Source organism: Diachasma alloeum, unplaced genomic scaffold, assembly GCF_001412515.2.
Source record: "Diachasma alloeum isolate Michigan unplaced genomic scaffold, Dall2.0 Dall_scaffold_00720, whole genome shotgun sequence".
In the NCBI taxonomy this organism is placed as follows: Eukaryota; Metazoa; Arthropoda; class Insecta; order Hymenoptera; family Braconidae; genus Diachasma; species Diachasma alloeum.
The window spans coordinates 128,730-140,873 of NW_021680851.1; the positions used below are offsets into that span (position 1 = coordinate 128,730).

At 40.2% G+C, this 12,144-nt stretch overlaps 1 protein-coding gene across 1 annotated transcript; it reads right to left on the reverse strand.

The window, feature by feature from the left end:
- Positions 1 to 1,960: 1,960 nt before the first annotated feature.
- Positions 1,961 to 2,914, reverse strand: LOC107044379. Its single transcript, XM_015266240.1, has one exon. The coding sequence runs from the start codon at positions 2,912 to 2,914 to the stop codon at positions 1,961 to 1,963; it is 954 nt and encodes a 317-aa protein (XP_015121726.1).
- Positions 2,915 to 12,144: the final 9,230 nt, after the last annotated feature.

The following is a 12,144-nucleotide window of genomic DNA, read 5'->3' on the forward strand; positions in this document are numbered from 1 at the left end:
AGAGAGAGAGAGAGAGAGAGAGAGAGAGAGAGAGAGAGAGAGAGAGAGCAATATCGTTGCGCTCTTTTGTCTCGTAGAATGGTGGGACGGGCACACACACATATGCTGCATATCACATGGATGTGCGCCCGCTTAAAAATCACTCCCCATTGGCCCACCCTTAATTGCCAATAACTTTTTAGTGGTGAGTCTGATCAAAAAGTGCAAGAGGACTTTTCTGCTCAGAATCACCCCCTGATCCTAGGGTGTTCAGATGTACATGTACTTCTGAAATACCCTGTATATATATACATGTACATGTCATTTTTACGAGTTCTGTACCAATGAAATTGGAAGACTGAACACCAGGTAATGCTGAACCGGAAAACCGCGCCAAGTACGTTGATTCTGGCAACTTTTCTGACCTTTTTTTTTTCAGAATGCATTCATTTTCAACTCCTTTTTGGTACGGAGTTTCATTGAGGAAAACCATAACTTGCATAGGTTGCTCCCGACCGCAACTCATAAGAATTTGGAATGTTCAGTTGCTTGTCATAAGCATCAACTCTTGAACTCGAAAAATATGCTGGCAATTCAAGAAGAATGCTAAGGAAAATTGTGTTCATTCCTTCACACATGTTTTCAGTTCTTCAATATAGTGAGTTGATTGTTTAACCAGCTATAATTTACAAACTTGGCGCACCTTCTGATTTCATTTTTTTTTAATTATGCCCAATGAACTGCACCGTTAAGTTTTACCCTATTTTCCGAAATCCTCTGTTTTTGAATTTCTCTAAAATCCAATTTATACTACTTTACTCTTACTCTTATTGTTTACTCTTATGCAATACTATGTATCTGAAAATCCCCCCTGCGATGGGGCTGTATTCAAAATGCAGAAATAAATAAAAATAATAATAATAATTAATCGTTAATTTATTATCATAATTTAGTTGGAGAAGGTCATTGCTGTTTTCCACTTCCGTAGTTGTTGGTGTTCAGGGATGTGAATAAAAGCAGCAACAGAATAAAAGGTATATTAAATTGTTCATTCGGCTAACACATTTCTATGAGCTACGGATGTTTGTTCTGTTATGTCCGGAGACGTTATCAGCGTCGAAGGACAACTTTATGAATTTTATTTGGAATTCCGGTGACATGGGGCTAGAACTCTTTTTAGCAAATAATTAATAATTAAACTCCAGTTTAGAAATTTTAATTTTATATTTACCGTTAATTTAATTTATTTGGACGACGCTAAGTTTCGTTCACAGCTCTTACCTGATTTCGTAATTTTATTGACTTTTTGCAAAGGGGGTTCGAGGAGTTTTCCAAGAATGGGAGGAAAATAAGGAAAAGATTCCGAGATATATTTCTAATTTAACGGAATTGCATTTATTTCTTTTTATCTGGTGTACATGACAAAGATTTTAAGTCGATTAAATGTTTTTTATTTGTTAAAACAGAATTTTGCTTGGAGGGTTTCTCTCGGAGATTTAGGCAGTTTGATCAAATTTCAATTCAAATTGTTCATTTTTTTTTCTACTCACTACTTATGTTGAGAACTTTATATTGTGGCTCCTTCGGTATTCCAAAGACGTTTTCTTTACCAGTGATAAATAGTTTCACTTAACACTATTATAAATACTTGTCCTTGAAACACTTGTCCGTGGGTGCTTTTATAGCCGTTTGCCACAAGCCCAGATTACCACCTTCGTGCTCGCATCAGTGACCCAGGGTTGAGCGTCCAGGAGACCATATAGCTCTGAGATTATAACAAGATCAGGCTTCAACTCACGCGGCGTCTGCATAACCAGGTTATGCGTGACCTCACAATGGTTGAGGTTGAGTTAGAGTATTTTCATCTTCGCTTATTGAGAACCCTCTGTAGTGCCTCCTTATACACTGGGCATCTACTGCTACCAGCAATGTGGGCACAATACTCCATGTTGCCATTCTCCGTGCATAAGGCGCATTGTGGCTACTCCGTGCAGTCTAGAGCCTTGTGGCCGGTCGCTGAGCATTTGACGCAGAGTTTGGAGCGATCGACTGTACTCGTGCACTTCGTGGCGAGGTGCCCGTAGTGCCAGCACTTGAAGCACTTAACTGGTTTCTCTACTCTTCTCACTCTGCAATTAACCGAGGGTATCCGGATTTTGCCATGGTCCCCCAAGATCTTCTTCGCCACGAGCACAGGCAGTGTCACCAACGCCGTCTGTGTCCCTCCGTAGGCTTTTCGCAAGGATTTTATGGCATCCTGTGTCATCTGCACCTCGTTGCCCGCTGCTTTGCATAGGGCTTTCAAAATTTGCTCCTTCGTTGTCATATCATCGCGGTCTTTGATCTCGATATTCTCCTGAGGGCCCTTGCTAAGAACCTCAGCGTCTTCCCCGAGGAGACCAGCTATGGAGGATTGCAATACCCGCGCTTTGCTAGCACTGTCTTTGGTCAAGACGATGAGCATGTCCCCTGTGGCTGTTTTGCGTATCTTATCACCGCACCCCAGCACCTGATCAGGAGGAATATCCTTCTTAACCTTCGTTAGAATCTCGGCATACTTCACCTTATCATTTGGGCGAATGATCGATGCATCGGATCTGGATGCTGATCTGCCCATTCTCCTACTACTCCGGGGAGTATTTGGTAACGTCTTTGAAGTTTTGTTAGATTTCTTCCTATTCTCCACGGTCTCAAAACGGTCAGATAACTTGTCCGGTAGGGCTGTCCCTGGCCCTTTCGGTTTTTTGAGCTTCTTACCATCATGCCCAGGCGAGTCACGCTTCCGCCGTCTTGCTTGACGGAGATCCCGAGAATCCACCACGGATGATGTGTCCTCAGTTTCTAGCTCAGAGTCCTTCGTTGTAGTCTGTTGCTCGTTTTTGCTTGAGGAGAGGGCTGTTCCGCTCCCTGTCGAGAACCTTCCAAAGCTCTCCATCTTCTGAAGGCACTATTGATGCTAGTCAGCTTCGATTTTATCTCCTTGTGAACGTTCACTCTAGGTTGAACGAACTCATAAAGGTAGTTGATAAGCCTTGCAAGTCTATCCCACGCCTGACTTCTCTCATCTGCTGCCCCTGCTTCTGCTTCTTGTAATTTGTTTGTTTGATTCTTCATGTTTATCCCACGAGTACCTAGGGAAATGACAGACCACCTCAGCAGAGCCCCGGTTGCTGAGACTAGGCCATTTAATACAGCTGGGGTGGGACCTGGTGCCCTAGGGACCACCGTTTGCAACGCCAACTACCCCTGGCGCCTTCCAGAGATCAGGGCGGTGAACACCTTAACATTGGGGGGGCTTCAATTACTCTTAGTAGAGTGGAGTGGTACATCCACTCTTTAAGCCCCTCCACCGCGGCAAGGTGGCAGTTGGTCGGAGGAGATGGTGTCTGTATCTATGTATGTATGTGTGTGTACTGATTTTCAATTTTTTCATTTGCCATTTTCTCTGTAGAGGCTCAATGGAATTTCATGATTTTTTTCTATACCCATAAACACTCGTTAGAGTTCAATTATATATAGAGTTTTCGAAATATTGGCATTGAAAAAAAAATTATTTTTCGACGATCAGTCCAAAAATTATTATCGTAATGAAATGAATCATGGCTTGAAAAAATTGTATCGATAGCTTTAGTAATTATATCACACATTGAACGGGAGACATATACAATTTTGTGAGAATCCGTAGGAAACACATTAGTGCGGAATCTACAGTTATCGGGAGTGGATTGTTTCAAGTCTAATAATACATAACCGTATGGTTTCGATGTAGCATCAAAATATGCTTCTTGCAAAAACTTGGGATTTTCAGGGTAAACTTGTCGAGCTAAATGAGCAACCTGAGCACGATCACGTGGATTTTTGAACAGTACAATATAAACAAATAAAAAAGGAAGCCAAGTCAGGAATTTCGAATAAATGGTGATAGTGCACGATCAGGTTTCTATAAGAAAAATAGTTCTCAATTGAATAAGTATTCTAAAGAAATTCTTCATGAAATATGGGGCTGCGTACGAGACTCAGACGAGACTTCACCTTGAAAAGAATTTTTCATTCAATTTTTGCTCTGATGATTCCTATGTGGATTGTATTTCTTGGAGAGATGAATTCATTTCCTTATAGGAATAGTCGAACAAAATGTTCACAAAGAATTATTTTGAAAACATCTGTTCTTATTTTTTTTGTTTTTAAAAATATTAGGGAAACATTAGGTGGAATGGACGCTTCCGAATTCTTGTTTCAATATTTATAACCAAGGAACGAATATATCGATTGAGCTCAGTCTAAGCTTATTACAAAGAAGCTGACTGTACTTTAATTGAAAAAAAAAGTTCTATTTCATCAACACTTCAATAAGACATCAACATTTTGAAAAGGGTTCAAAGTGTCCATTTAATGGCACCATCTCCTACTAATTGTAAGTTTTCCTAAATAAACACAAAATTGTTCGCATTTCACTCTCACTTAATTTAGAGAATTTTTTTCCACGGAATGAAAACATTTTCTGTTACACTCGGAAAAAAATAAATTTTTTTTTTTCGAATTTCACTATTCACGGACATTTAATATTTGATCACACAATATTTTCGACACATCTTACTTTTGCCACATTCCAAATAAACCGATAACCTCACAAACAGTGCACAAACTACCTTTATATCCAAGGTCTGCATATGAATATAGATATGGCGGGATGAAATTCGAATTTTCGACGAGAGAAAACAAAATAGAACATCGAGTCGATTTTCTGTTTCATTCTAATAAGTGATTTAACGTGAAGAAGAACATTTTCCGTTGTTCTCCATAGCAACATCACAACCCACATTCGAATGCACTGGTGGCAACACTTCAACGTTGTACATGAGGCTTAGTTGGACCGGCGCTGCCAAAGTTACAACTTTATTCTCCGACTTTATAATGTGAATCGCAAGAATATCAACTCGTTTCTATGCGCGTATCTTTTTTATTGTTAATCCAAAAAATACCATAGATACACCGTTGAAAAGCTCATAGGCGATTTATATAACGTAACTAACGACACTTTCCCGATTTGACGTCCCGTTTTCATTATACCGAATGTAAATCATTTAGAGGTAGTGGAGGGGGAAGTTTTGTCGTGTATAGATACGCGGTGCGCTCGGCCTGATGTTTTGCTCAGTCGGTCGAAACTTTTCTTGGCCGATACGCTACCGCGTATGTCGATTACTATTGAGAAAAATGTCTCTGTCCTTTCCCCTGGTGAAATAAATTTTGGGATATGAAAATAATGCTTAAATTTTGATGATGACTCCATTTTGTAAAAAGATCGACAACAGCACCCCCGCTATTGGAAGCTTAACGCGCATAAGGTTGTCCAGAATAACGAGTTTAGCGCTATTCTGGACGTATCACTCGCAAAATCGGACGAAGCAGGTAATCCTTCAAGAAATTATATAAAGTTTTTATCGTAATCATTATACCTTGGCTGCCACTCTGTATAATAGAAAATAACTTTGGAAAATTGCATGTCACACATTCCATTCATGTTACGCAAAAAACGTTTGACAAACACCGTCTTCCCACAACCGGTGGGTCCACACACAATAACTGTGAACTAATGTTTCCAACGTGGATCCATGATATCAACTGAAAGGATAGGAATGGGGCATTTAAATAAATACTTCCATATCAATTATATACAAAGTTTATTTACAAGAAATACTTTTATATCAACTATATACAAATTTTAGCGTACAAAATTATTATTATTGTACTATTATTCTATTTTATTATTATTTTACAAACTTATCACGTAATGCATATTCGTTTTACCGGCCGATACCCATAAGGCACTGATGAACTACCGACCCGTTTATGTTTCGCTGCGGTGACTCTGACTATTTTCTCCTCAGGACGGGTGACTACCTGATATTGTGCTGATTTACGTATACCTGTTGTATTGACTCTAAACAGGTCTTCGTTGTCTACAACAAGTCTACGCATAGCACGATAATTGACTTGCTTGGATGTTCGAGAGTCAATTTTTATACCCTTTAGCTTACTGCATTCAAATTCTGTCCCTTGAGGTGTTACACTGATATAACTATAAAACTTGGACCCGCCACATAGGAACGAAGTGATGTAGCTTCCAGTTCCGCAGCAGGCCAGTTCATCGGTCATTTCGCCGAGCGCATTGCCCGAAGGGGAATTAGAGTCACCTTCCCTAGTGACGAAAAGAACAGAGTCGGTGTCATAGTATAAAACTCGCTCACCTAACGTCTCTAAATATTTATACAATTCTAACCTAGCTTGGGCAGTCACATATGCAGCAATAACGTATTACCATTTGCTGACATTTCAGAATCCTCTTCGACAAATCGTCAGTTTAGATACATCTTATCTAATGGATTTCCCTGTTCGTTGTTCAAGAAAACAGCCCGTGACTTCCTTCCGAGGGTCAAAGAGGAATGAGTGCAACTCTTCATAAGTTTTTACGACTTCTGTTTTTCTTAAATTTTGTCGTTGAGCAAATTTACCCCACAGTAAATTGAGCATAAGTTTTACGACTGCCCTTTTACCTACGTTAAATTCTATTTTTTGTGGGTCGAGTTAAATGCCTATTTTATTATGAATTTCCTGGATAAACGCGGCCCTCGATTCAGCGGTATCACACGATTGCGGCCATCCGCTCGCATAAGTCTTTATCTCTACGAATTTATTGATAAATCCTGCAAAAATTCCTCCCTTGTATGTATTCTGATTATACTGCGTTGTTTTATACATCCATATTTCATTTATTGCAATAATTTTATAACCTAGAGATACAGCTTTTTTCAATTCGGATGATACCCATGATCCGACTAGAGCGCGCTCAGAATTACTGTGTGTGCATTCACCATTACTCATCTCTTGACAACATTTCCTACACAACGAAAACATGAGTTTACCGTTTGCTTTCATTGGAAGAACAGGATGAAAAAGTTCAGTCGGGGGTGAAAATTATACATTTAATTAGGCTTTCAACACTGGAGATATCATTATTAGGGCCACAGACTTTTTCAATTTCCGATACTCCGATAATGATATCAGGATGCCCTACAGGGAAAACACCGGTTTTACAAACAAAAGAATATAAGGAACAGACATCACAATAATTAATTTTTTCGCCAGGTTTACAATTATAATGAGAAACTATATTCCCTATTCTCCCGCCGAAAAATGCTTCTCGAGGGTTTAATGGAACGTGCACGCATACTTCATCGCGCTCCGCAAAGTCGCGCAATCCAGGATTATCGCGCTTCAAATCTTTAAAATGACACTCCCAAATTTCTTCGAGTGTGTAACCAAGACGCCGGATTAATAAATTGATAGCGAATGTCCGTTCATACCGTTCTTGAAGAGAATCACATTTGTGGATTTTTTTCTCTCGTAGTGTGGCGTAACATACGGGGCACTGATGCCAGTAGCATCCCTGAAACTGAAATACAAACTTCCTGCCATCCGGGTCTTTGTAATACCCGTCGACTTCGTGGTGTATCCCCGGTATTTTGGATTTACGAGTCTTGCCAGCATGAGTAATATTAATATTCCTCGTATGTTCTACCCACATGAGTTACTCAATCGCCGCTTTCGATTGGTTTCTACAAAAACGATACCCTCAGCGCCGAATGATACCGACTGTATTGCATTCGGAACCCGGACAAATACCAGAAATACTTTTATTTAAATTCCTAAATGCGGTACACGCCTCTCTCAAAATCGTTACATCATCCCTGCAATATTTGATAATTTCATCTCTGAAATTATATACTTTCTTGGCCTTCAGTTCTTCCTCATACCATTGGTTAAACTTTTCACGTTCCTTCTTTTTCATAGTTTGCGGTGACCAATTCTCTTTTGCAGGTAAATCACCGATATAATTCCAATTCTCACGAGTATTGAAAAGGTGTGGGAATTTACCTTTCAAGAGATTGGGTATTTCAAATGTTCTGGGAAGAGCTGAAAGCGGCATGTGGAAAAAGGTTAAACTATCGATAAAATTAATTTTTTCTCCAACCTGGAGCGCAATAATTTTAGTGCCGTTGATGATAGGATGTATGCGTGGTACAAATTCATACTGTAGTGCATCATAACCCCCGTGTCCCTTGCGTTGCCGTGTGCCCCGTGTATATTGTAAGATGAATTGTGCATCATAACCTTGTGAATTATGAGCTGTGCATATGAGGTTTAAATTATTTTTTGATACTGAAATTTGTTCAAAATATACCAAAAATTGTTCTATAACACTACCGGATTCTTCAGTAAAAATTTTCTCCCTGTTTCGCAAACGGTACATTCATCCATCTGTGTATCACAACAGCATTCACATACGATCTGTGCAATACAAAGATTTTGAATGTGTATTTTTTCCCTAGTCGGACAATTATTTTTCGTCAAGTCTTCATCTTGTCGGGCCTTGAAATAGTAGTATAAGAAAAAATTATACTTTTTTGTTTTTGAAGGTTTTGTTATCATTTTGGCTATATAGCAATAATGTCCACGCGGTTGGAGTTTCTCACAGACGGAACAATGTGATTTGTTGCAGTCGTGTGGCACAATCATACGAGTACGCTGACCACAGTTACCACAGTACCGTTTACGTTGACAAAGTGAGGCCCCATTCCGAGGGCCAAGTGCAGTATGATTGTTGAAACAATTGTCCCCATCGAAATGGCGATTGCAGAGATCACATGACCTGCACCGAGCATGAGAGTTGCAAGCAGGACTTTTATAACATCTTTTACATATGTTCTGACATTTGTCACTATGCTGGATTTGATATGCGGCATTACAGGCGTGACAAAAATATTGAGTTTTATAATAGTACATTAGAGTACAAGGGCACAAATTTCGTTTTCAACGAATCTGTAGTTTACAGGCCGAGCCGAAGGCGAGGTCTGTACACACATTCGTTGGAAACGAAATTTATTACCGAGTGCTCTATCATATTTTATGTCAAGTCGTGCTTCGCGCAGCCTGCTCAAAACTCGACTTATTGTACGGCGCGACATAAAATAAATTTTTAATATTTATGATAGGTTGATAATGCTTATCGCGAGGGAAATAACCGACATCCAAAACAAAACAATCGGATCTGCCGTCAAATGCTACGCGACCGTCATACATTACGACAGGGTTTTCTAACTTTTCTACATTTTTTCTGCAATAAGAAATCGTTGATACACCTTGATTTCATCAATACTACAAGCATTTCGAATTGATTTCACTCTCGAGGCTGTAACCATAGCACTAGCTTTGCAGGTTTGTGTCGTTCCTTCTTTACGGATCACATTGCATTCTTCAAAGAGTAGAGTACTAGCTTTTTTCAGAGAATATGCTTTTGCCGCGACGATCGTTCTTGCCAAACACATATTATCCTTGTTGGTAATTTGGAGAACCCCTCGAAATTTTCCTTCAGCTGTAATTCGATTTCGTCTGGCGCTAATCATATTATCAGTAAAATGCAGATTAATGAAGAATTTACTATCTACAGGAATTTCTGTGCCACTTTGCGAGAGGCGTATAAGCAATTTTACGATATCCTCGATTTTTATAAGAGATATCGGCCCCGGTGTCAGATAACTTGGCTTGCGCATTGGCTCCACTTCTGCATGCGTGTACCTGAATTGGGGGCCGCAAGCATCGTCGTGATCGGCGCGCTGTCTAATTATTTATAAAATTTCTTCAGCGAGCGAGTTTATCCAAGTAATGTCAGACACGTCTTTGCGTGGTTTCGATATATTGAATACAATTTCACGCTTGAGTGATTTGAATCGTTTTAATTCTTAGATGTTATCACTTATCTTATGCAGTCTAGCTCCTCCAACTAGTGGTGGGTTAGTGAATAGCTCGGGTTCGATTGCCTGTGGTGTTTCATCTATTCCACGGGGTCCTGGCTGAGGATCGTACTGAACCTGTGCCTCATTTTGTCGTGCATTGAAAATATAGGTCAGGGAAGGAATAATTAAAATGAACACAATTCACTCACCATCAATTTTCAGTGGAACCGTGCCCGTACCACTTTGTTGTCCTGATCTTGATGCGTCTATAAGCAATACAACTCAATATTAATTTATGATTTAATTGACAAATATAAAGAACTGTTATGCTCATCGGAACCCTTGACAACGGCTGGATTCGTTATTGCAGGGAGTAGTGTTACCGCCTCTTGTCTGTCCTTGTCGGACTTTTCCTCAGGCCGATCGGAGTAGGTACTACCGTTTTGACGTTCGTTTCCACTAGCCATCTGTATTATCGAATGATGCATTCTCCATAAAATGCTCAATATTTAGCGGCGGTTTATTTTCTTTTCTAACCCGCTCTGCGTAGCATCATGCATGGGGATCGTGACGTGGGGATACCAATACCAGAAGCAAATATGTATCCGTTGAGGTCGCCCCTTGTTTCCATGAAATTCATTGTCACGAATGCAGAGCAAACATCTATGCTTTGAATTATGCTAATGAGACATAATTTTCCGACCACCAACTCGTTCATATTAGAGATATTATTACAGTCCCAACCAATTTCGGACGGGGGCTGGCAGTCAATTAAATTGCGTCGAAACAATAACGGCGGTAACTCTCGCAAATCTTCTTCTTTTAAGGAAAATACATGACGTTTGTGTATATAAACAGCTTCGCATAAATCAAACAGGTGAATTTGTAATATGCTCAAATCACAAGATGTGATGACGCCTCGTACAGCGGCCCCACCGAGAAAATTCAAAACGCACAGTGTTTTTACTTTTACTTCAGCTATTGTTTGACCTTTTTTGTCAATGAGATATTTTTTGCTTAAATCCATTTCCATCTCTGAAAATACATTTGCCCACTCCACGAGTTGTACACAGATGTGAAACGGTGAGCGCATCTGAATTATTTCCGCTAGGGATTTGGTTTTTAACGATATGTGCGGAAAGACAAGATCAGAACACGGTGAAGACATATTGGATACAAACTTCATCTTGGTTCCTCTCGTTGTTCTATTAGCAGTGAGGTGAGAGCGAAACGTTCTTATTGGTTTTCAAAATCTTCATTTGAACCAATAAGGAATAAAATATAAAATATAAACGTCACAGCAAACTAAAAATATAAAAAACTCCCTAGATACGTAAAAACTAGATCATCTGCGTTGCCCATTTCCACCATAGCAGCGCCACCGTCCTCTCTCATTCTTGACGTAGTGTCCCCTACAGCAACATCCATCGCGCAGTAAAAGCGAGAAGAAACGATGATACGAGGAAACGAGAAAACGAGGAAACGCGGAAACGAGAAAACGAGAGAACGACGGAACGGCAAAATGATAAAACGACAAGACCACGAGATAACAAAACAAAAAAAAAGAGAAACACAAAAAGTTACCTGACTGCAGGTACGTGGTGTTATGAAGAGGTGTTTTGAAAAAAGGGAAGTCAGTTTTTAAAGAAATTTCGTTTATTCATTATAATGGGAGGAGTATATATATGGGGTCACTTATTTAATATTTCCAAAACTGCACAAAACTATATACAAATCTTTTTACATAAAATAAGTATATACACTTAAAAGTAAATATATACAAACACGTGCATACAAATACAATATATCCACACACAACATACAAATATAATTTTTAAATATACACACATACATATTTACACTGAGAAGATTACTCCTCACACCTTCTTCTCTCCTCTCGCCTGGCCCTCTGACGGCGGTTCCTCAGGATCCGCTCTGCGACCCATGCGTTCAAAAAGGGGTTGGCATATTGCCAAACCCGGGAGCGGGTCCAGGGAGTCTCTCCCACTCCGACTCTGACGAAGAGTCCGTCTCCTCTCGTCGCCACTGTCTCTCGGTCTCTACCGCCGCGTAAGGCCATACAGTGGCGATTCTAACCCGAGGAGGACATTCGGTGAGTAGGGCCCCCGATTGCAGTGTTGATAGTAAGGGCCCCCACCGCATGACCCTCATCGAGGAACCCTCCTCGTCGTCCGAGTTGGAAACGAGATCAACCACCTCGGGTTCCGTCTTCGCCCGTTTAACAGACGGGCCCTCCACCTCGCAGTGCTGTCGGTTCAACGATGGCCCTGGCAAAGCGGTCTCTTCGTCATAGATACTGATATCGATGACAGGATGACTGTATTGTCCGGGACGATCCGCTGGGCACGTG